At 44.7% G+C, this 25,839-nt stretch overlaps 1 protein-coding gene and 1 pseudogene across 2 annotated transcripts; one reads left to right on the forward strand and one right to left on the reverse strand.

Annotated features, from left to right (window-relative positions):
- The first annotated feature begins 274 nt into the window (after positions 1 to 274).
- On the forward strand, positions 275 to 9,660 carry LOC309797823 (dual specificity tyrosine-phosphorylation-regulated kinase 3-like). Its single transcript, XM_082646221.1, has 3 exons — positions 275 to 463; positions 2,334 to 2,445; positions 8,050 to 9,660. The coding sequence occupies exons 1-3, from the start codon at positions 387 to 389 to the stop codon at positions 9,622 to 9,624; spliced, it is 1,764 nt and encodes a 587-aa protein (XP_082502347.1). The 5' UTR covers positions 275 to 386; the 3' UTR covers positions 9,625 to 9,660.
- Positions 9,661 to 10,725: 1,065 nt separating this feature from the next.
- Positions 10,726 to 19,566, reverse strand: LOC309797818 (eukaryotic translation initiation factor 2D-like; annotated as a pseudogene). The gene is made up of 7 exons: positions 19,487 to 19,566; positions 18,369 to 18,559; positions 16,793 to 16,876; positions 16,229 to 16,319; positions 13,545 to 13,651; positions 11,467 to 11,720; positions 10,726 to 10,966 (listed from the first exon to the last, which is right to left on the reverse strand). The product of its transcript is annotated as a eukaryotic translation initiation factor 2D-like (transcript).
- Between the last annotated feature and the right edge of the window lie 6,273 nt (positions 19,567 to 25,839).

Here is a 25,839-nt window from a genome sequence, read left to right on the forward strand (position 1 = left end):
AGCGACCAGAGAACCTCAGGCGGCGGGTTCCCAGCCTCCCGCCTCCCACCTTCCAGGGCCAGCGAGAGCTTCCGAGACACGCGCCGCTCAGTGGGGAGTGGCCTCGGCCCCGCCCCTGTGCGTGGCCACATTGTTGCGCCGAGGCGTTTCAAGGGGCGTGTCGCGGTTGCTAGGCGACCACACCGCTCCCCTTCCCGCCCCTGCTGCTCCTCGGCAGTTGTCGACCCCAGCCAGTCCCGAGCGGACGCGCTGGGAGCTGCACTGTGTGGAAGAGAGGTACCGAGGAAACGTCGCGGCCCGGGAGGCAGCCGCCCCAGCTCAGGTGGACGCTGCTCGCCTGACCGTCCAAACGCCGCCCCTCCCTCCGGGGGGTCCGGAGCTAACGGATGGGAGGCACAGCTCGCGGGTCCAGGCGGAAAGATGCGGGGCCGCCAGGAGACGGACTGCCGCCCCAGCCGCGGAGGTAACGGCGCCGGGGGATAACGCGCTGGGGCTCCCGAAGGAGCCGCTGCAGCTGGCAGGCGAGGTCGGGGGGCGTGGATGGACTGGGCTGGAGGTTGAGCGAGCCCCCAAGCAGTAAGGACGAGGGAAGGGGTCTGACTCCCTCTCCGGGACTGGCCCACCCTCTTCCTCTCCATCAGCTCCCCTGCCCCCAGCCCAGCGCGGGAGTGGGCTAGAAAGGAGTTAGGCAAAGAAGAATTCCCACCCTGGGGATTATTTCTGAAGTCCTACATCGGGGGTATATGGTAGGAACTCTGAGAAGCTGGGATGTTTTTGGTGGGGCTTTTTAGCAAACTGGGGGACACAGGGAGCAATACCTTTTCCAATAAGCCCTGTTGCTCAGAGCAGATAACCAAGGGCTTTGCCGTGAGGGGTGTAGGTGAGGGGCTCTGCCGAGTAGGACTTTTTGTGGATCGTGTTTTGAGAGATTCTCCACCTTTCATAGGATTTTACACCTTAATGGAGAGTAGGGACCACCTGCCCACTTCATTTGCATGGAGACTACCTTTGGGTAATTTCCTTTGGCTATTTATAGGAAATCTTGTAGGTCTTCAGTCTGTCTTCTTCTTTGTAAATGTGGACGTCTGTCCCATTTTGTTTGTTTTATTCGTGCTGTTGGCAAAGAATCAGTCACATCCAGAATTTTTGGTTCTTGTCAATGAAGCAGTTCCCGTAAAGGTATAATTTTATCAGAATGTAAGCATGTTTTTTAAAAAGAGAACATTCCAAAAATAATTTGTAGTGGGTTTTCTGTTTGGTTTTTGTTTTTCGGGTTTTTTTTTTCTCTTTGTACTCCTATAACACATCGATTAAGAAAACTCTGGAATTTTACAAAACAGTTTTTATAAGCCACTAAAATATTCCAGCATAGTTTTAAAGATTAAAAAAAATTCTTCCCTTGCAGCTGGCTCATTATCATTGTATTCATAGTATATCATGTAAAAATGATACAATGAAATGCTGATGTGTGTTACTGGGAAATCCATGTTCTTGGTGGCAGATGAAATACATTATTCAGAGCCATCCTGTGGATTAAATAAATCCTCTCCGTCTTTTGTGTTCCCTTACAGCGGTGGAGGGAGGCACAGTGTTAAAGAGCAGAGAAATTATCATTTGGCATTTAGCTTCCACCATCCACCCGAAAATTAAGTGGGTAAAGATGTGAAATCCAGTACGTTTTGTAATGTAGAGAATCCCTATAGTATTTGCTGTAGAATTCACTGTAGTTTTCTACAAGTTAGATAGATGTTAAGTAGGAAAATAAATAAATAAATATAGAGAAAGCCCTAAGAAGGCCTTTTATTTCTTGCTTGTGAGACCCAGAAGTGCGTAGACTGGAACTATTCTTCCCTTTACAACATGTGGCCAACGGCTCAGAGAGGAAGGTAGAGTAGCCAGTGGTAGAGCTGAGATTAGAATCCAAGGCTCCGACTTGAAAGTACAGTTCTCTGTCTGTTTGTTTGTTCTGGTTAGCTTTTAGGCTTCAGATTTCAACTAGCCTTCGTTTTCAAGTAGTAAGTTAAATGAGATTCTTTTGATGGTCCCTATTGTTAACAACATTCAGAAAGTAAGACGTATTTTAACAATTTCAAACTATAAACCTAGAAATGCTGTCCTTTCTTTAAAAATAAAAAAAGGAGGAAAAGTTGGGTTTCCTCCCTTCCTCTGCCAAATACCCCTGTGGTGTGTATTCAGTGCCAAAATGCAGTGTGGACATTTGTTTGTATTAATTATTCTTTGTAGCAGATATGAAGCAGTTAAAGGGTGTTTTGGAAATACAAATTTATATACTTCAGTTACTGACAGATTTTATCTGTAATCCTTTCAACTAGATTGGATGATTTTGTCTATGATAGTGTCGTGATAATAGATGAAACCAAAGGCTCACCCTGTTCAAATGCACTCTGCAATCCTTCTGAACCACCTCTACCCAGAAGACTAAATGTAAGTAAATGAAGTAATTCTTTGAGCTCTAATGGGCCTGGAAAGGAGGAAGTGCTACTTTAAATGGTCAAGGTACAGTTACATGTCACTGGTAACCCAGGCTCTTTTTTATTCACTTTTGGTTTCTCTTGACTTTGAAATAACAGTTTCTGTGGTCCAAGTTCAGCTTTTCAGAATGATTTTGATTTGGAGCCCACCTATTCCTTTCAATCACTGGGGTAAATAGGGAAAAAAACGACATGCTACTTTTATCTAGATAGTGTTTGTTTTGTTTTTTTTCTGCGGTACGCAGGCCTCTCACCGTTGTGGCCTCTCCCGTTGCGGAGCACAGGCTCCGGACTCAGCGGCCATGGCTGACGGGCCCAGCCACTCCGCGGCATGTGGGATCTTCCCAGACCGGGACACGAACCCGTGTCCCCTGCATCGGCAGGCGGACTCTCAACCACTGCGCCACCAGGGAAGCCCTAGATAGTGGTTATTTTTTTTTTTCATAGAATGATATGTACACTATATTATGATGGCTCATTTTAACAAGAACAAGAAACAGAAAATACCTCTGAACTTACAGATCTGCAGATTTTTCCTGCACGGTAGAAATGCAGTCCTAGCTTATTAGTATGCTTAAGAGAACCATTTTATAGATCATAAATGAAACTTGAGCAATACATTTTGGTTTCGATGCATTTAATCATTTTGGAGCTTGCAGACATTTAGCTTTTGACACCGTTTTATGTTTAAGAGAATAAATTAATTCCCATTCCCTCGGCACTCATAGAGAGGTAGGGAGAGCAGGGTTTTGGACAAGTTCCATGACAGGGAGAATCTATCCTGTGACTTTAAAATTTGCTGCATATATCATCAACGAACAAACTGAATAATTGAGTAGACTAATTTATCAATAGTTCTCCTTCATATTTCTGTTTAAGACCTAAAATTATTTCTATGTAAAACACTGCTTGCATTTTTCATAGTCCTTCCCAACGGTTTGTCAGCTTTTGCCATTAAAAATCAACCCCTTCACTACTTTCAAGGCTAATAATATTACAAGATACGGGCTACATATATTTGGAAGGCTGGTCACCCTATTTTTAATCTCCTTTCCAAAGTGCAGTAAGTTTCCTTTCTCCACAAGCTTATTGTTTTTAATATGTAAAAACCTCTAAGAGCTCCAGAACCACCTATATACTCGTGTGTTGACTATCAGATTTCGTGGTTACTTGCTGACAATTAGCACATCTCTCTGGGAAACTTTTACAGTCCGTCATCATGTGACTTAAAGTCCATTTTAACTTTACTTCAGTTGGCCAGTGCTAATCACCATATAGTAGGGCAATTAAATTGTATGTTTCAGGATCAAAATGAATTTTTTTTACTGTGTGGTATTCAGAGTAACACAGCTTGCAAAACACAAGATTTTAGATTCTAAAACAATGCTGTCTTTGCAAATTTTGCTGAAAAAAGTGCTTTTGACCTCTTAGTAACACTTATAGTTCATTATGCCATGACTCCATTGCGAGACGCTATTGCTCATTTCACAAAGAGCTTTGGCTTCCTTGTTTATCCAAGATGCCCTTACATTCTTGTTGTAAACTATAAATCATCTGCTCATAGGCTTTTATTGGGTTAGCTTTGTGTTGCAGAGATTTAGGGTCGAGAACGAGGGAGGGGGTGGTGTTTTATATCTGGACGAGAAGGATATTCCTTTTCTGAATTTCTCAACAAGATCTTTAAGACTTGATTAACGCAGTTGAAGATTCTATTTGAAATGTCAAGAGTGCTCCAAATTGATCAGCTCGGTGCTTTGTGACCACCTAGAGGGGTGGGATAGGGAGGATGGGAGACACAAGAGGGAGGAGATATGGGGACATATGTATATGTATGGGTGATTCGCTTTGTTATAAAGCAGAAACTAACACACCATTGTAAAGCAATTATACTCCAATACAGGGGTGTTAAAAAAAAAAAAAAGAGCGCTCCAAATTAACAATGTACATGAAGCATTCTTAAATAAAACAGGATTAATCTGGCATTATTTGTCTCTCTGGATATAATTACATAGTTAAAATATTTGAAGTCGATAGCAGACATTGGTCAGTTATTGTGATTATAACCCTAGACTAGAAATATATAGTGTTTTGTAACTACTTTAACATGTGTGAAAATTCTAGATTCTCCTAGAACGGAAGGAAGATTTTATTTATAGCACAGCAGACTTGATACATAATTGATTCAGAGCAGTATTTGAGTTATTACAGGAAAGGAAAGAAAGCTAAGGTGAGAACCCCTCCCTGTGTGGAAAAATTTCTTTCTGGAATTCTTCAGATTCATTGGAGGTTCAAACCTTGACAGTCCTCAGGGGACTAGACCTGAAGTGTCTTGTTCTGTTCTGGAAGCCACACTTGCAGAGAGATATAACGTGCAGCCCATACGTGTTGAGAACGTGAATAGGATATAGTAAGGCAGCCTGACCCAGGCTGTGTGAGGTGGAGGATGTGATGGGGATGATGAGCCTCGAGAAAAAATGGGGAAGGCAGGACAGCCCCTTTTAGGTATCTGAAGGGCTTTAACATGGAAATTTGGACACTCCTGTGTAGTTCCGGAGGGCAAAATAAGACTTAATTTGCAGAGAGAGAGATTTAGGCTCACTTTAAGGAAAAACCATGAGTCAGGAAATCCAAATGACATCCTTAATCTTATTGTAATAGTTCTGTGGAAGTTAAATTTCTGTTCTTATTAACAGTCTGTACCTGAGACCCTCTCTTTACCACAAACAGAAATGAATACCTCCAGAGCCAGCACAGCCTTACATGTAGGTAGAGTAGGTGAAATGCCCAGGGGTGGACCCTGGACCACAAATACCTTTCCTACCAGCTTGTCATTGATGACCGCGGGTCCTAGAGAGTCATTCCCTTGGGTTAAGGCATTGCTCTTTTTAAAGGTCAAATATGTCTGGAGAGATAACCCATTAAATTGCATGGCAAGTTGAAAGGAGGTTTTATGTGGGGGAGAAAGTGGGTGAGGTGTTTCCATGCATCCTAAGGGAAGGCTGATTGTGCAGGCCTTCACGGAGCAGAAGGCATAGTTAATGCCAGATGTCTGGTGGAGGGAGTCTGGAACTGCAGAGGAAGGCACCACAGAGAGAAAAGAGAAGCTGAAAGGGGATAGGGAGGGTGTATTGGAGTTTAAACAATATATTGAGAATTTTGCCTAACTGTTACCAGTGTTTTTAACATGTTTTATAGTTTCTGAGGGTCTTTCACATATATTATTAATTATAATTTGATTCACACAACATCCTGCAAGGAGGTATTATTATCTACATTTTAAAGATAAAGAAATTGAGGCTAAGAAACTGGGCTAAAGGTTAAGCCTACCCTGGGACCTACAGTTTTTGAGCAGTGTAGCCAGGACCCCAACCTAGGCCTTCTGACTTCACATTTCTTCAGAATGTGTCCCCAGGATTTTAGCAGTAAATATTTAGATGCATTTAGGTTAGGTAGTAAAAATTTAAGGAAAACTGGTTTAGATGCATGCAAATATTTGGTTTTGTTATGTAAATCTACCTAAAACCAAATAATTATAATTCCCTAGTTCAGCCAAACCTATCTCCTAATAGATTGTAGTGCCTTGAGGTAACCTGTTTTTTGGCACTTTTATAATTGTGAACAATTAGTGCTCATGTGAATGTTAGATGGATGGATGAGGCCTTTTTTTTCCATCCCTAAAAACAGGAATGGTTATTTGACTTAATTGCTGATAAACAAAATGTTGCATTATATTTACATCTTAGCAAGGTATTTAGGTTCTGTCTGCCAGCCTGTGTTTTATTTTCTTGACTAGTGATAGTTCTCTATTTTGGTATCAGAGACCTCTCCTGGTCCGTATCTTGCCTCTTTATTGAGAAACTCAATGCCAAAGTATGGCTACCGTTGTACTGGCTGCTTTGCTTATATGTAAGATGGTGCAGTGCCTCATTTTTGTAACTGTAGTACTATATAAATGTTTAAATTGATTAAATGACCTAAAAGAAGCAGGCAGGAACTAATGTCGTGCTTTTATAACTAAATAAGGGGCTGTCTAAAGTATGCCAACACTTAATTTTTTTTTCATCCCTTTTTTGTTTTTTATATTTACATCTTTTATATTTTTATTTATATAGGTGATGGGTCAGGTGTTGTTTGCTTAGGTTATATTAAAATTCTCTTTTTTAAATGGTTGGCCACTTTGGATCATTACCTTATAATTTGCGTTATATTTTAAGAGATCATAAAGATAGCTCAGAGCTTCTCTGGAATTATCTACCCCTGATCGTAGAGGCTCTCAATCATACAGATCGGGGGTAAAGTTCTTCAGGGTCTGTTAAGAAAAACAGTTGTTCTTTGAAGTATCCCAGACTATTTTTTTTAAACAACAGATGTAGCACTTTTTTTCTTCTTTCCTTCTAGCACATTCTTATATTTTTCTTAGTATTTTTTTTAGCGTTTGGCTTTTTCATTGTCTTTCCCTCCATCGAGTTTCAAAGAATCTTATTTCATTTCAGAGGTATTTAATAAGTAGAGTTTTCTTCTGCGGGTTATTGTTCCTTGCAGGAAAAGGTGATGCCAAATCAAGTAAAAAGAGTTGTATGCCTTTGTCACGTAGGCGTTTGCTGAGGGAGACTAGTGTATGTGTCTATGAGCAAGGGAAGGAGAGAGAAAGGAGACTCTTTGTCTTTAGGAGAGTTTTACAAGCAGCACCCTGGGGCCTTAGATTCTCACTGCTATTCATCAGATACATAAAGAATTGGCCTTGGTGATCTCAAGAGTTCTCTCTGGATTAGAAATTTTGTGATTCAATGAACTGAGATAGGAAGATGCGATCATGTATTTGGGGACCCAGGAGTAGACGATGAGGCCTTGGTTGATTCCAGGCCAAGGTCAACATTCAGCCCTACTGGAGAATAGTACAGGCACTAGGAGAAGCTGGTACCAGGTTATGTTAATGTTCTGGACCAAGATTCAGAAGACCTGGGGATCACATCCTGCCTCTGTCCCTGTATCATTTACAGAACACTTTAATATGTATTCATTTGCTCCTGGTACATGCCCTTAAGATTTGGGAAGATACTTGAAACAGTTTGTGAACAATATAGGACAGTATATATATAACAAGGGCCAGATTACGTGGTAGACTCGAAAAGCTGCAGCTAAGATGTGAGTGGAGCCATAGTTAGTATGGGCTTGGAGTAGTTCTAAGTGGAAGAGGGAGGACTAGCATTGGGCTTTGAAAGAGCGTAGGATTTGAGTGGATGGGGTGAAAAGATTCTCGGTAGGAAGACATACCAGTTAGAAGGAATCTAGCATGTTTCGGGTATGGTAAGATGACCGTCTTGTTTTGAACAAAGGGAGGCCTATGTAGTGGGGCTGGGGTGGCCACAGCAGTCAGGGAACCTAAGGATTAACATAACACGAGTTTCTAGAGACTCCTGCTTTTCTTATCTCACTTTTGGGCCTTTTAACTACACAACTGGCATGTTTTGTTGTTTTGTTCAGTCAGGGGGACGATTCTTTCGTTCTTCCACCGTTGTTAGTGACTTTAACATAGATTCACTTCTCTTTGCCGTAGATCACCACTGAGCATTTAACAAGAGATCCTACTCAGTGCTTCCTGAATGGAGGTGAGATGAAGGTAGAACAACTATTTCAAGAATCTGGCAACAGAAGATCTGATACTTTTCAGTCAGATGGCATCAACGACTCTGAAAAATGCTCTCCTACAGTTTCTCAGGGTAAAAGTTCAGATCGTGTGAATACAGTAAAATCCAGCAGTTCATCCAAAGCATCCAAAGTGTTGCCTCTGACTCCAGAACAAGCACTGAAGCAGTATAAACACCACCTCACTGCTTATGAGAAGCTGGAAATCATCAATTATCCAGAAATTTACTTTGTGGGTCCAAATGCCAAAAAAAGACATGGAGTTATCGGTGGTCCCAATAATGGGGGTTATGATGATGCAGATGGGGCCTACATTCACGTGCCTCGAGACCATCTAGCTTATCGATATGAGGTGCTGAAAATTATTGGCAAGGGCAGTTTTGGGCAGGTAGCCCGGGTCTATGATCACAAACTTCGACAGTACGTGGCCCTGAAGATGGTACGCAATGAAAAGCACCTCCATCGCCAAGCAGCCGAGGAGATCCGGATTTTGGAGCATCTTAAAAAGCAGGATAAAACCGGTAGCATGAACATTATTCATATGCTGGAAAGTTTCACGTTCCGGAACCATGTTTGCATGGCCTTTGAGTTACTGAGCGTAGACCTTTATGAGCTCATGAAAAAAAACAAGTTCCAGGGTTTTAGTATCCAGTTGGTTCGCAAGTTTGCTCAATCCATCTTGCAATCCTTGGATGCTCTCCACAGAAACAAGATCATTCACTGTGACCTGAAGCCAGAAAACATTCTCCTGAAACACTGTGGGCACAGTGCGACTAAGGTCATTGACTTTGGGTCCAGCTGTTTTGAGTACCGGAAGCTTTACACCTATATCCAGTCTCGGTTCTACAGAGCTCCAGAGATCATCTTAGGAAGCCGCTACAGCACGTCCATTGACATGTGGAGTTTTGGCTGCATCCTTGCAGAACTTTTAACAGGACATCCTCTCTTCCCTGGAGAGGATGAAGGAGACCAGCTGGCCTGTATGATGGAGCTTCTAGGGATGCCACCACCAAAACTCCTGGAGCAATCCAAACGTGCCAAGTACTTTATTAACTCCAGGGGCCTACCTCGCTACTGTTTTGTGACCAGTCGGGCAGATGGGAGGGTTGTGTTTGTGGGAGGTCGTTCACGGAGGGGTAAGAAGCGGGGTCCCCCAGGCAGCAAAGACTGGCGGACAGCACTGAAGGGGTGTGATGATTACTTCTTCATAGACTTTTTGAAAAGGTGTCTTACCTGGGACCCCTCTGCCCGCCTGACCCCAGCTCAAGCACTAAGACACCCTTGGATTAGCAAGTCTGTGCCCAGACCTCTCACCACTGAAAAGGTGTCAGGCAAAAGGGTAGTAAACCCTGCAAATGCTTTCCAGGGCCTGGGTTGCAAGCTGCCTCCAATTGTACGAATAGCCAATAAGCTTAAAGCTAACTTAATGTCAGAAACCAGTGGTGGTATACCTCTGTGCACTGTATTGCCAAAACTGATTAGCTAATGGACAGCTGGTGTGCTCAGAGATGATATGTAGGTATTTTTGATCATCTTGCAAACCTGAAAATGGAAGAAAAGAAACAACACCAAGCCCATTAATGGATATGTTTTTGGTAGACTAGATATCTTTTTTTAACAAGGCAAAGCATTTTTATATGACTGTAAAAGAACTCTTGAAGGGCTAATTACCTAACCAGCTTGTATTGGCCATCCTGGGATACATAGTAAAAGACTTTTTATAAGTCAGTGCATCTTTTGTTATTATTGTCAGGTGTTCACCAACCTGTGTATTATTCTGTGGGTTTAAATCCTTTTCTCTCAAGGTAGACGATATACCAGAAAGTATATCCTGAACGTTCACTTCTAGTCTCCCTCGGCATCTGTTCCAGAGGCTTAATTTGGGACATGGCCGTAGTTATAGATGAGACTGAAAACTAGATCTGCCGCGCACTCCAGACCCCACATGTGTATAGAATGCCTTAAAGAAGCTCACATGTAGAGGAAGAGAATTACATTAAAACCCCTTGTTTAAAAAACAGAGCAAAATTCTCAGAAAGAAGTTCAGACTTGAGGTGAAAATCAATAAGCAACTCTCCTGACATGATAATATTTACTGGGTGCTTATTAAATGTCAGGTTATTCGATCTTGACAGCAATCTTACAAGTGTTAGAAATCAGGGCTCAGAGAAGCCTGGTAATGGGCTCAAATACACCTTTGCTCCAACACCCTGGGGAGCTGGCTTTTGAGCCCAGATGGCTCAGTCTTCAAAGTCCAGGTTCAACCCACATGTAACACTCCCTCTGCTGGTGGCTGTGTGTGCGGGTCGGGTGGGGGGGTTCACACCGATTCTTCCTGCTGACACAACCTAATCTGGCCCACCTACTCTTCAGAAAGGTGAGGGGACTGAAGCCTCCAGAACAAACAGGCTGCCCCAGGGCCCTTCCGGGGCCGGACATGCTGCCCAATCCGTAAAAGAGCCCAGAATCACCACAGCAGAGGCAGTGATCAAAGCGCCTTGCGAATTTTAACCTTCATTTCCTCGACATCCTTTCACTGGCTAAAACTGAAGTCTTTAAAACTCAGTATTTGCCAGATCAACCCTCCACTTCGCTCTTTCCACATCATGTCCCTAAAACAATTCCCCCATCAGCCTTGTCCCATCCTACCACCAAAGAGCAGGAGACAGACCCACCGCCCGGCCCCCAGCCCACACCATGCCTTCCATACCAGCAGGAGAACATGTGGCTGCCCAGGAGAGTGCTGGTGAGTAAAGGGAGGTCAGCCTTTTTGACGCAGTACTTCAAAGCACGCAAGAAGCATCTCTGCAACAGTTCGTCCATTTGCTCTGCAAGGAGAAGACAAGAACCACATCCTTCCTGAGGGCCGCAGAAGGCCCGCGCAGCACAAGATAAGTCCCCGCACGGTGACATCCGTACCTCACCCCTCAGCTCTGAAGGAGCCCATTCCCAGGCACCAAAGCTCCCAGACTCTCTAGAACACTGAGCCTTTACAGAGGTCTGACCCCACAGAGGGGGTCAGGCCACAAAGTCCCACCCAGCCAGGCGCGGATGCTTCTCTGATAGAGAAGTCAGAGCCAGAAGAACACTAAGAGGGCCGTGTAGCTGGGATCAGTCCAAATAGCAGAGCCGACGGGTATCCAGGGAAACGCGACATATTCGGAAGACTCCCAGGTAAGATGGCAAAGGGCTGTGGCACCACCCTCACCAAAACTAAGGCCTTTCCCCGCCCCTCCCGGAGCCCTGGCGCCGCTCTGGTGGGAAGCAGAGCCGAGCGCTTCAGTCCCTACACTGAGAGGCGAGCGCCCTGCTCCTGCCAGAGCTGTACCTTGAAGGGTCTTGCTGTCCGTGGGCTCTGGGCTCAGGCCCCCGACACTGGGGTCTTCTGTAGCTTCCGACGGGGACTTCTCCCCACACCTCTGCTCAACCTCCCCCTCCTCCTCCTCTCCCGCCAGGGTCAGGCGCCTCATGTCTCCCTGCAAGGTGGTGTCTGCCTGGACAGACCCCTTCTCTTCACTGAGATCTGGGGGATCCAGGGCCAGTGGAGCAATGGATGGTGGAGAGGACTTGTCTCCAGATCGCCTGCAAAAGCCTCATGTCAGAAACACTGAGCAGCAGCCACAACACTCTCCAGCCCCGGTCAGGGGGTCAGCAGGGGTCCAGAGAGAGTAAGACCCACAGGCAGGGATGTCCAGGAGAGGCCAGAGAACCTGGGTGTGCCTCTCAACTCTGTTTCCAATTCTGGGCCCAGAGAAGTCCCATGCCTCAGTTTCCTCATCTTTGAAATGGGGAGAGTAATTCTTGCCTCCTCCTTAACCCAAACAGAAATTCAGGGACAGAGAAAAATTAAAGACAACATAGTTAAAGTGGAGCTCCCCTTCCAAAGTATTCCCTTCATAGAAATTAAAAATAAAACCATTTTGAATTAAATAACCAAATGAAGATTGCAAACGCATCTGTAGTACCAGGTTGGTGAAATACAAACCCAAGGTTGAGCGTATGGAACAAATTACAAACACCTGGACTGCTCAAGACTGCTCAAGACTGCTTCTGTGTTAAATCAGAATGCAATCTAAAATAGATAAATGACAAGGACCAACTGTATAGCACAGGGAACTATATTCAATACCTTGTAATAACCTTTAATGGAAAAGAATCCGAGAAAAAACATATATGTATATATCTATATCTAGAATCACTAGATATACTAATGGTCACTAGAATCACTTGGCTGTACACCTGAAACTAACACAACACTGTACATCAACTATACCTCAACTGAAAAAAAAGAATGCAATCTAACCTGCAGAGTAGAGATTACAATGGCTTTATGCCACTAAGCCTTATGAAGACAGGAAAAAAAGGGACGCCACATAGCAGAGCGGTAAAAACAAAAAGCATTATGTTGTTAACTAAGATTATGCAAGTCAAACAAAGTTTTACTAACAGCCGCAGCAAGGCTTATTAAGTATGGCTACTAGTGAGGCCAGAGCGTATGTTTAGGCTATTCTGATCAGGTAAATACCGTAAGTGTTTTCAAAGGGCGGGAGGAGGGGAGACTGAGGCAGCCACTGATAAAACAATTTAGACAACAGGACCTTAACTGCCCAGACTAACAGTCAGAAAACAAGGTGCTGGGAGTACGTGAGTAAGCAGCCCTCAGATGCCTGCTGAAACCCACACTGATGAGGCTGTACCTCCAGCAAACCAGGCCTTGGCCAATACTTGTAAAATAAGTAACTCCAAGACTGACTCAAAACGTAAGGGTAAATCTATACCAACAGGCCACACAACACTTGGCCAGAAGACCAGGTATACTGCTTTCGAGAAAAGCACTACTTACTATTTTGGTTAAATGACAAGAAAATAACCAGAAAATAAACTCACATACAGCTCCAGAGAGCAACCGTCACAGTGAGAAAGTGCAAGTTCTGTAATGAGGAGGAGATCCTAAATGTGGAACTTGAACAACAGGAAAGTCATCAGGTTGTCACCCTGGTGCCTGAGGACCTACTCTACTTTGATTTGGATTCAGATGTGAGAATTCCCGAGCACTCATCATGGGGTCAGAAAATGCCTAAATGTACACGGCAGAAAAGGCTAGATCGACCAGTGCCATAAAAATAAAGAATATCACTGTACTGAGAGGCAGAGAAGACAATCCCTAAGGCCTTCTTCCAGCCCTAGGATTCTATAATTCACCTAGAAAATAAAGTTCTCGGTAATTTCTTTTCTAAACAGGCCAAAAAAAAATCTTTTCTCCACATTTTGCAAGGAAATTAATGTCTAGGGTCAGCAACTTGACTAAGGACACAGCAGGGATCAAAACTCTCGCTTCTCAATCCAGGCCCTGTGCTCCCTCCGCCCACCCAGCTCCCTATAAAACAGAAAAAGCATGGAACCCACCACAAGTGGTCCTGGTAGGTGTGGAGCACAGAGAAGCCCCTTCCCTTCACACCTGAGGTCAGCATCTCGGCTGTGACATGGCAGCAACTCCGATGGCAACGGGGGCTCTGAGAAGGAGGAGGTCAGAGACGAGGGTCAGGGAAAGTCTTCCAGGAGGGCACATGTCAGGACCAGGTTTCTACACATGTGTTCAAAGCACCACGGTTGCAAATCTGAAGCATCCACTTGTATCACAGAGCTAAAACTCGGTGCAGTCTCAATCTTATTCAAATTACCTACACATATGACTTTCAAAAATTCCTTGACCAAATATTCCCTTCTGTGTAAGTAACTCCTCTACTGATGTTATCATTCTTATATTCTTATTATGAACCAAACCCAGGCAGGACTCAGAAGGATATTTAAAGTTCCCTTTCTTCAATTTCAAAAAATAAATTATCTCCCCTATCTTAAAAAAGGCATAGCCATCCTATATGGAAATTCAGAAGGGAGGCCATTCATATGCCTTAAATTAGGCTGAGGGATGCCAGAGGGAAGAGAGAAGAGAGATACAGTGGTACCAACGAAAGGTTCCTTCTGAGTGGGTTCTTTATAACAGGCCTTGCTCTGTATAACATCTATCTAAGAACTGGATGTGTCCAAAATATCAGAAACAACCACATTTACAATAACTACAAAAAACTTCCAAAGCCCAAATGGGAAATCTCTGTCAGCCCACTGTTACTCAGCAATGCTCACACATTGCCTGTAAGGATCGGTGTCCAGCTGGCTAACAGGAGGGGAATATACAAGCCTGGCAACGTTGCCTGGACCCAAGGGAGACGATTCAAGGGCAGATTTCCCAACACCTGAACTTCAAAAAAAACGTTTGCTAATCCGGTGGCTCCACTTCCTGTGCCCATGGGTCAGTTCCTGCCACAGAATCTTTGAATTTGGCTTCTTTCCCAGTTCCTAAAAGACGGGTCTTTGTCTTCCACCCTTGGAATCGTCAATGGCTCAAGAACTTCGGTCTCGAACCTGTCTTGTAGTTTTCGTAAACTCCCTTGTACCCTCACCCCCTTCCATAAACCACCTAGGATTCATTCCCACATACATTCTAAATGCCAAACTCAGAGGCCAAATACACATTTATGTAGTTTTCTCCGACGTTGGATAGAATACTGGGGGGAAAAAACAATAATTTCACCATTCTTTTCAACTTCAAGTTTTGCTACAGGTAAACAAGGAAGGAAACATTTCTAGGTGCTTGGTTCCCAAAGGTTCAAGGAAAATGGGAGAATATGAGCAACAAAAATAAGATCTTTAAACACTGACCCCTCCCATGCCTACCATGTTTCCCTCTCAAAGAAGCAATGAGTAAAATAATAAGATGTCGTTTTTCATTCAGGATGATACAAATGAAAATGACCCATCATATCCAGTGTCGGTGAGCATGTAAGGAAACAGGCTCCATATACCCTGTAGGTAGGAGGGAAAACTGACACAGCATTTTTATAGGGCAACAGAACATATGCACGATCTTCAGCCAAACAGTTCTGCTCCCTAGTATCTACTTTAGAAAAATATTGGCACTAGTGTCCCTAGAGGCCTCAGGAAGATCTTGTTTGTGATAGAGACGAAGTAGAGGCAACCACAATGTCCACTAGAAGAGGACTTTTCCCATCACCCCACAGTGGGTAAAAAGATTCAGCTTATCTGTGCTTGCTGACATGGAACATGTCCCCACTACCTGAAGTGAAAAAGTAATAGGGATAAAGTTTGTTCATTTGTATTTTTAAACATACACACCCCAAACCATACATTTTATATGCACGTGTATATATGCATTGAAGAAGGCTGACAAGGACGTGCATCAGAATGATAATGGTTACTTCTAGGAGAAAAGGATTATGGGGTGAGAGGGTTTTGATTTTTCAGAACTGTTCATACCATTACTTCCTAATTTATTTTAAAAAAGAGACACTGTGGTGATGGCTGAACAACCCTGTAAATATACTAAAAAAAATCACTGAATCGTACATTTGAAACAGGTGAATTTTATAGTATGAAAACTATATCTCAATAAGTCTATTAAAAATAATTAAAAGATGAGGATGATGATGTGGATGTTCGACAAAAATAATGTTGAAGTCATGCAAGGCAGGAAAGACCAAGAAAATGTCACAGAGAGGAGACTAAGAAGACATGACAACTAAATGCAATGTGGTACCCTGGACTGGATTCTTGAACACAAAAAAAGAGAAAAAAGACATCGTGGGAAAACTGGGGAAATATGCATAAAGTCTGTAATAGTGTCAAAAGGACTGAACCAATGTTAATTCCTTAGTGTTGATAACTGTACTGTGGTTATACAAGATGTTATCATTACAGGAAGCTGGGTAAGCAGTATTTCAGGACTCTGTACTATACTTGCAACTCTTCTGTAAATCTAAGAAAAAAAGTTTTAAAGGAGAAAAAAAACAAATAAATTTTAAAAAGGAAGAAGCAGCAGCAGGAGCAAATACCCTTGGCCCAGATGTATGGACACCCCACAGGCTCACTGCCATTCCCCACTCTCTGATTGCTCAGGAAGAATATGTTTTTTCTTTTAATCCTTTATCCATATGCTGTGAAGTTGTCATTCCCACCCCTCCCAAGTTTTCCCTAAGTTTTTTCCCCACAGGCACAGCTGACTGGCACAGTACCTGTTCCCCACCAAGGCAATGGCACAGAGGTCACCCTTCTGTACCCGAGGCAGACCAGCAGGGGGCACCACTAGCCCTGGCAGCATCAAATCTGCAGGAAACAAAAGCATCGCAACTAACTCCACAGTTTACTGCGTCATTTACTCACTTGCTCAACAAACATACATTTGTTAAGCATCAACTACATTATTCATAGTGAAAATAAAAAGTGGCAAACTGAGGGTCAGACCTTTTCCTTCTGGGAGACTAGTGGTCAAACTGAAGCACCAAGCTGAGGGTCCACTTCCATGATCTATCTTATTCTGGTTTCCTAAATTCAGTTTATTAATCTAAAGTATAGCATATGGCAGTTCACAGAGCACTTTCATGTCACTTATCTTATTTAAGCCTTACAGCAGGGTCAGAGAGCTTATGGAAGCAGCCAAGTAAGAGATGCAACAGACATGAGGGAAGAATTCTACTTTTCAATCATATGAATGCACAAAATGGGTACATTTATTAAAGTAGTTGGCCTTTACTAAGTAGGTTTCAGCCACTATCCAGAATATAGGAAAATACTCTTACCTGCTCCCCCCACCAGTTTTTCAAGCACCAGGGGCCATGTTGTAAATGTTGCTAGAAGATCAGGATAAGACCACAGGGTGTACACTGTCCAAGAAGAGAGCCAGAAAACACTTACTGCCCAAAAGTCAACCCCCTGGGGAATGGCAAAGCCAAACACTGAGGCCACATTAATCAACATGTAGAAAAGAAACTCAAGTCAAAGCTAGAGAGAAGGTTGTAAGGGGATGCCCAAAGAAGCTGCATTCTTTTTTTTTTATTAGGTTACCCCAAGTTTGTGAAGCGGTTTATATGTTATATGCTATTTACTTGAGAATCCTTGCTTCCTTTAGCCTTAGAGACCTGCATTCTTTACATATTTATACTGAGCTCTTTGCAGTAGTTTCTCTCAATCTACGATCTTGAGAAGTTATCACTTTTACTGGTCGGAAGACACATGAAGTGAGCTACAGCTCTAAGAGTCTGTTTAGCTGCCAAAGTTGGATATTTATGTGTAAGGCTACAACTAGTGATGAAGTGAACATCTGCTTTTGCCTGTCCAGTATCCCTTTTCCCCTCCCTGGGAACTGAGTGCCCCTTTTCCTGTGGGAAACACATTCCATATAGTTTACATCAGGCTGACTCCCTTCTCAAAGAGGCTGCAGTCTTGAAGAAGGCGGAGACTTAAGAAACTGGGTGTCACTTGAGACTTGGAGACACCTATTGTTCCACCTGGACGGCAGCAGCCAAACATGGCCATAGTGGATAAAAGTAGGGACAGAGCCCCAACGAGGATTCCTTTTATGTCCTCAGAAGCAAGTAATCCGAAACCAGGGCACCAGCCTGTAAGAAATTCTGAAACTTTCCCATGTTTATTATTTTTATTCTCTCTGTTTCCACAGGGATTAGCAGTAAAACCCTTAGATCAAAAAGGGCTTGTATGTGTACAGCAGCAAAGCAGGGTGGGGGTGGGGGTGGCCTGGGGTAGGAGACTGCACTGCACTGCTGCAGCCAAGCTGGGAGGAAGAAAAGCCCCCAAATGACAAAGTAGGTGTCAGCAGCCATGGAAAAGAGAAAAGGACACTGCCTCTCTGAGATCTGTGACAAAGAAAGCAAGCAAAGTATCCTGAGAGCCAGACAAGAGCCTAAGAAAGAATCCCTGTGAGACATCGCAACCAAAGTCCACCACTAAGACAGCTGGGTATGGAGTTTAACTAACCCAGCTTCTTTCCCATCACAGTATCTCTTCAGTATCTTAAGAAAATTCCACTAGTGAAAGTTTTAAGAAGCATTTTTTACATGCCCTGAAACTCCACCCTTTTCACGACCTCGGCTCCAATCCCTACTTAACCCACTAGAAACCAGTGTTTCTTCACCTCAGAATTTCCCTTGGCAACCACCCTGTTTTTGTGTTAACCCTTTTTTCCCCTCACTTCTATAGCAGTTTCTGATCTTGAAAGACCCAATTCTAGGGACACTAAATCCAAAAAGATTCTTAGGGAGATTTTGCATTTATTTGTTTTAAGGAAGACAGATTAATGGAAGAAACAGATGTTAGGCAAGGACCATAGTAATGGCCATCTCCATCCCATTGCCATACCTGTCGGATATAGATTTTTCTCCAGTTCAAATAGGATGGGGTTACCACCACTCACGTACACAGTCACTGCATCCCCTCTGTGAGCATACAACTTCACAATGTTGAGTTCTTCCTTTCCAGGTACTAACTCAGAGACCTGATCCGTTCCAAGAGTGGGGAAAACAGCTGTCACATCGGCCCGAAGCTTTCTCCTGCAGAGAGCACACATACCTGGTATGTATGCTGCCTGGATGGATTTTAATAAATATTGAGGACTCAAGACTTACTATAAAATCATGAGGCCCAAGAAAAAGACTGGTTGATGATGCCTTATTCTCACTCTTCCAAAACATCCCATTCTCTTTCTCATCCAATGTCTCATCTATTTTCACATGTTCCTGGGGCATGTCTTTCCATTTTACAAAGAGAGGAAAAAACTGAGATCCGGTAAGCGACCCAAGTTAGCCTGCCACTGGAAACTAAGCCCTGCCTTCCTGACTCCACACATAGCTCCTGGACCCACTCCTTTCTCATCTATGCTTGCCAAATCTGTCAACTTATGATTAAACAGCTCTGCTAGGGCACCAAGAATGACAACTATAGAACACTGCCTCCAAAATTCCCAAGGTGACACCTTCATTTGCAAAACTGAACAGATACAGTTCTTACCACATGTGCCTTATCCCCTCTCTCCTCACCCTCCACCTGTCTCTCCTGCCAGTGGTAATCACTAGACACTTCTTCTCGTATACTTGTAGTTCTCTGTGCCCCATCTAATCTCTCCCAAGGGACTCAAAGCTCTTGGTAGGGCAGGGACCCCGTTTTCCTTCATTTTGGCATCCTCCACGACACCTTAAACAGACTGCAGTCAATACGCGCTGATTGAATTATACGCTTTCTCGTAAACTCACTAAAATATCCAAAAGACAGCCTGGGAGATAAATCAGGCCTCCTCTCCATCTTCACTCTCAAAACACGTCTAACTTACCCTTGCCCGCCACCCGGGGTCCCTTCTCCGGCTGTACCCCTCGGCCTCCACCCCAAGTCGGCTGACCCAGCCCAGAAAAGGCTGGGAGCCAGCCGAGCTTGAGAGATGTCTGGGTGCCCTGGTGGGCAGAGCAGGCTCTTCTCTCCCTCACCTGTCCGACCCCTTGATGGCCGTGTTGGACTTGACCCGAAAGGCCTTGGCAAACATGTCTGCTGGAGTGGCCTGGGGAAGAGAAGGCGACCACAGCAGCCAGGGACTGTCAGGAAAGCGCGAGCACGGCAGCTTCCCAACCCGCAGTCCTGGGTGCAGCCATGCTTGGGCCCGGCTGGGAAAAGGGCCCGGCTGGAAACCGGGGCCGCGCAGCTTCGCGGCCACCCCTAATGGCAAGGCTGGGAACTGAAGCATGGGGGGCGGGGCCGGAGAAGGCGGGGCGGATCCCTGCGCGGAGGGGTGCACCCTTTCGCCTCACCCCTTCTGCCGGGCTCTGCGCCTAGGCGAGTGGCTTGAGCGGGCGCGTCTGTAGTATCTCTGGGGCCAACAGCGATTCCGTTCATTTTTACTCCATCAGCGTTCTAGTGTGTTGAGTAGCAGCTCTGCCAGCTCTCATTCCATGCAGTTTAGTTCAGCTGCACAAAATTAATTGAACTCGTGTTTTCTTAAACTTGCAGGCCTCTTGAATGGTTTTCTTCAGGGCTTTTGTTTCTTAAGATCTTTACATTTTATTGCACACTTGGGGCCTCAGCTAGAATTCTTTCCGAGATTTTCTCCTTCCTGTTTTTTAATTTACATGAGGTGATAATAACAATAACAGGGAATCCACTTTAGTCCGAGGTTTGACCTCCTGTTAAGAGGAGAAAACTATACAAATGATCTTCAAATCTGTTATTTAAAACTTTTTTTTTTTTTTTTTTTTTTTTTGCGATATGCGGGCCTCTCACTGCTGTGGCCTCTCCCGTTGCGGAGCACAGGCTCCGGACGCGCAGGCTCAGCGGCCATGACTCAGGCTCAGCGGCCATAGCTCAGCAGCCCAGCCATTTCGCGGCATGTGGGATCTTCCCGGACCGGGGCGCGAACCTGTGTCTTCTGCATCGGCAGGCAGACGCTCAACCACTGCGCCACCAGGGAAGCCCTGAAACATTTTTGGTTACAAAACCCCACATTTTGGGACCTTTTTAGGTACCTTTTGCATTCAGGCATTATTTGGGGGGATTTTGTTTCCAAAGCAATTTTAAAAACTCAGAGTGCTTATAAAAAAATAATTTTGAGGCATAGTAAAATCAAATTATGGTTTGGCTTCTCCCTAGCAGTTTGATCTTGGGCCAATGGCTTATCCTTTCTGAAACTCTTACATTCTCTGTAAGATGTGGAGGTAATACCTACTTCACTGGGCTTCTGTGAGAAACCACTGAGATAACGCATGTGATATATTGCAGGGTGCTTTGAAATTTTCCCATAAATGGTAGATATTAGTCCAAAACAAACAAACAAAAAACAGTCTCAGGCAGGGGTGAGGGATTGGGTTTCCCTGAAAGGGACTGCTGTGTACCCTGGAAACAAGGATTTAATCACCTGGGGTCCTGGCCCCTACTAAACTTAATTTTGCTAATGAAAATTTCAGAGCAGAGTGTCCATCCACCAAGAAAAAAAAAATCCTGATTGCTTTAATGTGGTGATACAGTCACACAGAGGAGAAGTCCATCTGGGCTATAACAAAGATGAGGCCTTGCACAGTCTCTGTCCACCACCATCTCTGCCCTTAATCTGGGGTCAGCCACAGCTCCATCTCCTCCTGCACTTCTGACCCACCATGCCTTTATTCTGAACCACCCCAGCCATAAAGCCAACGTCAGAGGAGCCCAGAGGAGGAGAGTGCCACAGATCCTTCTCCGCTTGGGCCCCCACCCAGCCACACTCGGGGGAGTGTGATGCCAGACTCTGTGCTGTTGACCAGGCCTATTGCAGTACAGCCATGGAAGCAGTCTCTGACCAAGGAGCCGAGGAAGGTTACTCAAGGGCATACTAGAAATTTCAAGCTGTGAAAACTATTGTACACACCATATGTCCTGGCTAAGAAGGCACAGATTAGCAGCCTAAAAATTAATTCATGGTTGACAAGTAGGAGCCAAGACCCAAGGGGATTCTGTACACAGCATCCTGCCTCCCTATTGGCAGAGCAAGATCTCCCTTTCCCCAGGAGGGTGCCATCCCAACTTCTCTGCCTGCATCAGGGACCTGTGTGCTCCCTGCCGGTGGCCCTGTTGCTAGGCAAGCTGGCTGAACCCTGAGTCCAGCAAGCCTAGATTCTTTAACTTTCCCTTTGTGGCTCCAGTACAGCCCCACAGGGCTACCAACCTGCTGCCCACTCTTGGGTAAGCTGCAAACACAGGCTCTCTTTGATTTATGATTTGTACAAAAGGAAAGGTAGAAGTTAGAGTCCAGAGGGTAGAGCCAAGAACTGTCATTCACAAGACTTCAGCCATAATCAAGGAACTGGCAACACATGCCTAGATGCATTTCGTATTAGCTATAATCAGTGACTCCTGTGTGCCTCCCATTTTTCTCCCCTTTGAGGGGTGTCTGCAATGGTTATAGGTGGTTATAATATGCCTGTCCCAACATTGTATGTCAAATTTGTTTGGGGCAGAAAGCTTGTGTCTTTTGTTCACAGATCTTTAGGTCAAGAACTGTACTCAAGCAGCTATACTCAAGGAAATACACCTGAGGCTCATTATCCACAGCTGGACCTGATTTAGATGATGCGATCCTTCATTTTGAACAGATAAAGGAGTGAAATTTGAGGGGACCTGGGGAAGAAGTTAATATGTTTTGCAATTAAGAGGCACATGCGTCATTGAAGGTCAGAGGGTAGATGCTGGTAGCCAGACTCCAAGAGGGCTCTCAGTGGTCTTCATGTGCTTATGTGGTCCCCTCCCACATGAGACCAGGGCTGACTTCTGTGACCATTAGCATATGGCCAAAGTGATATTGTGTGACTCCTTATGGCTAAGTCATTGCCATTTCTACCTTGGTCTCCTAGATTTCTTGCTCTGGGGGAAACCCCCCACCATCTTGAAAGGACACTCAGGAAGCCCTGTCAAAAGGTCCGTGTGGAGAGGAACCCATCTCCTTGCACCAACTTGCCAGCCATGTGATTGAGCCACCTTGGAAGCACAGCCTCCAGCCCTGGGCAAGTCGTCCCATCCCACATGCTTTCAAGCCTTCCAGCTGAGGCCCCAGCCATCAGGGATCAGAGACTAGCCAGTCCACTATGCCCTGTCTCAAGTCCTGATCCACAGAAGTCATGAGATGGTAAATAATTGCTGTTTTAAGTTATTAAGCTTGGGGATGGTTTGTTATGATGCACTGGATAACTAATACAGGAACCCAAGCATTTCTCACTCCCAGTGCATCCTGAGATAGCCAGTTGGTCCATGTCACTGTGATTGAAGCCACAACTGTGTACAGTCCAGCTGTTCTCCCAGGAAATCATCCTCCACTGGCTCTTTTGCTTACGATGTGGAAATTGAAAACCTAAAAGCCTAAGATGTTGAACTCACAATATAAAAGGGGGACACAGGAGGCAAAGATACGCACATCGGATGCTTGCACTTGCAAAATAAAACCACAAGGCAAATTTGAAGAAGGCAGAGTTCCACTATGCCCAGCTCAGCACTGATATGTTGCCTGGTATTCAGGGATAGGTGGGTGCCAGCCAAGACCAGAGCACCCAGTCTGAGAACAGCTGCATCCACTTCCCAGCCAGCCTGCCACACACGCCCTGGGAGCCCTGAGCTGCCCCCTGCTTCAGCACGGTGAGGACTTTCTTTGTGAGTTTGATGCCCACCTGTCCTTTCTCTTTTCTTGGGACTGCTCAAACTAAATATTCAGCTGGGCTTTTGAAAATCCCCTTTCCTCTTCATTGCCTCCCCCAAACTCACGCACCCAAAAGCTAATGAACCTGCGCGATCCCAGGTGAGGCCTGTAGGAACCCTCAGACACTGGCAATTGGGCAAAAACAAGAGTTGTATAGCTGCTCAGAAGTAAAATCTTTTACATCTCAGAAAGTTACAGTTATTTCCTTGCCTGGGATAGATCTGGAAGGGACTGATCTAAGGTTCCTGTTGCAGAAACCTGTCGTTGGAAACTCTCAGAACCTAATAGACTCTGGGAAAACACCATAGATGACCTGCATTCCCAGGGACCTTTGAGCTCGGAGCTGGATGTCTGTGGTGAGGAGGAAGGAAAAGCCAAGGGCATGGGGTGACTGAGGAGGAATGGAAGCCCTGCAGCCAGCTGTGGGCTTCTGATTGTGGCTGTAAGAGGGAAGACCAGACAGGGCACAGGCAAAGTCTAGATGCAAAGCCCTGGGGCTGAGTCAAGATGCTTCCTTAACTTCAAAGTCAGGATTTCACATAGTACCAGACCCTTAGAGAAATGTTCCTTTGTAACTGATGCCTAATGTACTTCTGGATCCTGTGATCAAACCTAGAGCTAGAACTGCCCAGATCACACAGCAGAGGCTGTAGTTGAAAGAGGCTCAGGGGACAAGTGCTGCAGGTATATTGCTGAATGTCACAGTTCCTCTGGTTCTGTGCTGTCCACAGCAAAGCCAAGCCCAGACAGGCTGGGTTTTGTCTATCATTTCATTTCTAGAGGACTTGAAGGCAAGAGAATTTCTAGAATCTGGGATTGGGCAACACTTCTGGAGTATGGGAAGGCTGGATGTTTAGGGGTGGATATCCAGAGAGGGGAAACTCTGGGGAAGAAGGGCAGGAACATGGGCTTCACGTCTGCAAGCGCTGATGTCTGCTTCCTTTGCTTTGGAAAGAAGCAGATGAACATCTTTGCTCGGGTCAGTGATGTCAGCCCAGCCTAGGGTTCAGGTCCAGCCTTCAGAGAGCCTGTAAATTAAGGGTGGGGACAGGATTTGACCCAAAAGTATCCGTTACAACCAGTCAGAATGCCCCATTGCCCTGCTTATCTACCAACTCCACTGTCCCTCAGGCTACACAGGATTAATGACAGGGAAGAACACCGTGTGACAATGGAGGCAGAGACTGGAGGAATGCAGCCACCAGCCAAGGAATGTCAAGGGTTGCCAGCAGCCACCAGAAGCTAGGAGAGAGACATGGAACATAGCCTCCCTCAGAGCCTCCAGAAGGAACCAACCCTGCTGACACTTTGAGTTTAGACTTCTGGCCTCCTGAACTGTGAGAGAATAAATTTCTGTTGTTTTCAGCCACCCAATTTGTGGTAATTTGTTAACCGCAAACAAATACAAGAGAAACTAATACAAGCCCTGTGAAACTAACACAAGAGGAGTAAAAACATATGCTCACAAAAAGATCCGTACACAGGGGCTTCCCTGGTGGCGCAGTGGTTGAGAGTCTGCCTGCCGATGCAGGGGACACGGGTTCGTGCCCCGGTCCGGGAAGATCCCACATGCCGTGGAGCGGCTGGGCCCGTGAGCCATGGCCGCTGAGCCTGCATGTCCGGAGCCTGTGCTCTGCAACTGTAGAGGCCACAACAGTGAGAGGCCCGCGTACTGAAAAAAAAAAAAAAAAAAGATCCTTACACAGTGTTCATAGGAACTTTATTCATAAAGAGCTCCAAACTAGAAAGATGTTCACTGACAGGTGACTGGATGAACATGCTGTGCTAAATCCACTCAGTGCGCTCCTACTCCTTGATAAAAAAGAATCAACAACTGAGATAGGCACCCATACAGGTGAATCTCAAAAGCAACTTGTTGAGAGAAAGAAGCCAGACACTAAAGAGAACATACTGTATAATTCCATTTATATGAAGCTCAAGAACAAGCAACACTAATCTACAGTGGTTGTCTCTGGGGTGAGGTAATTAACTGGAAAGGGGTGCGAGGAAACTTTCTGGGGTTATAGAAATAGTCCACATCTTGATTGGGGTGTGTGTTTCACAGGGGTGCACATTTGTCAAAACTCATCGAAATATACATTTAAGATATGTGCATTTTACTGGGTGTAAAATTTACCTTAAAAAATTAGTAAATAAAACAACCCAAAAATTAAAAAAGAAAGTGGGAAACAAGATTATACGCACTTGAGTGTTTGTGTTTCAGGGGAAAAGGTGGGAGAGGGGAGTTACTTAGGGTGATTTTTCCAAGACCAGATTTCAAGTCTAATCCAAAGTAGTTCAGATAAAGATTTTATTCCCTACCTGTAGGGCTGCCAGATTTAGCAAACAAAAATAGAAGGTGCCCAGTTAAATTTGAATTTCAAATGAAAAATGAATCACTTTTTGTATCAGTGTGTCCCCAATATTGCATAAGACATACTCATACCCTACCTATGTATTGGGTCATATGGTGGGAATATGCTGATGACCTGTGAGGTCCAGCCCAGGAAAGGCAGGTAAAGCCAGAGAAAAAAGGAGTATTTAGGAAAAGTGAATGAAAAGTGTTCAATTCCTATGGTAGGTATAAATTCAATGACTATGAGCTGAGAACTGATTCTTAGTGTCTGAAAA

The sequence above is a fragment of the Mesoplodon mirus genome (genome assembly GCF_964341445.2).
Source record: "Mesoplodon mirus genome assembly, contig: HAP1_SCAFFOLD_1041, whole genome shotgun sequence".
NCBI classification, from domain to species: domain Eukaryota; kingdom Metazoa; phylum Chordata; class Mammalia; order Artiodactyla; family Ziphiidae; genus Mesoplodon; species Mesoplodon mirus.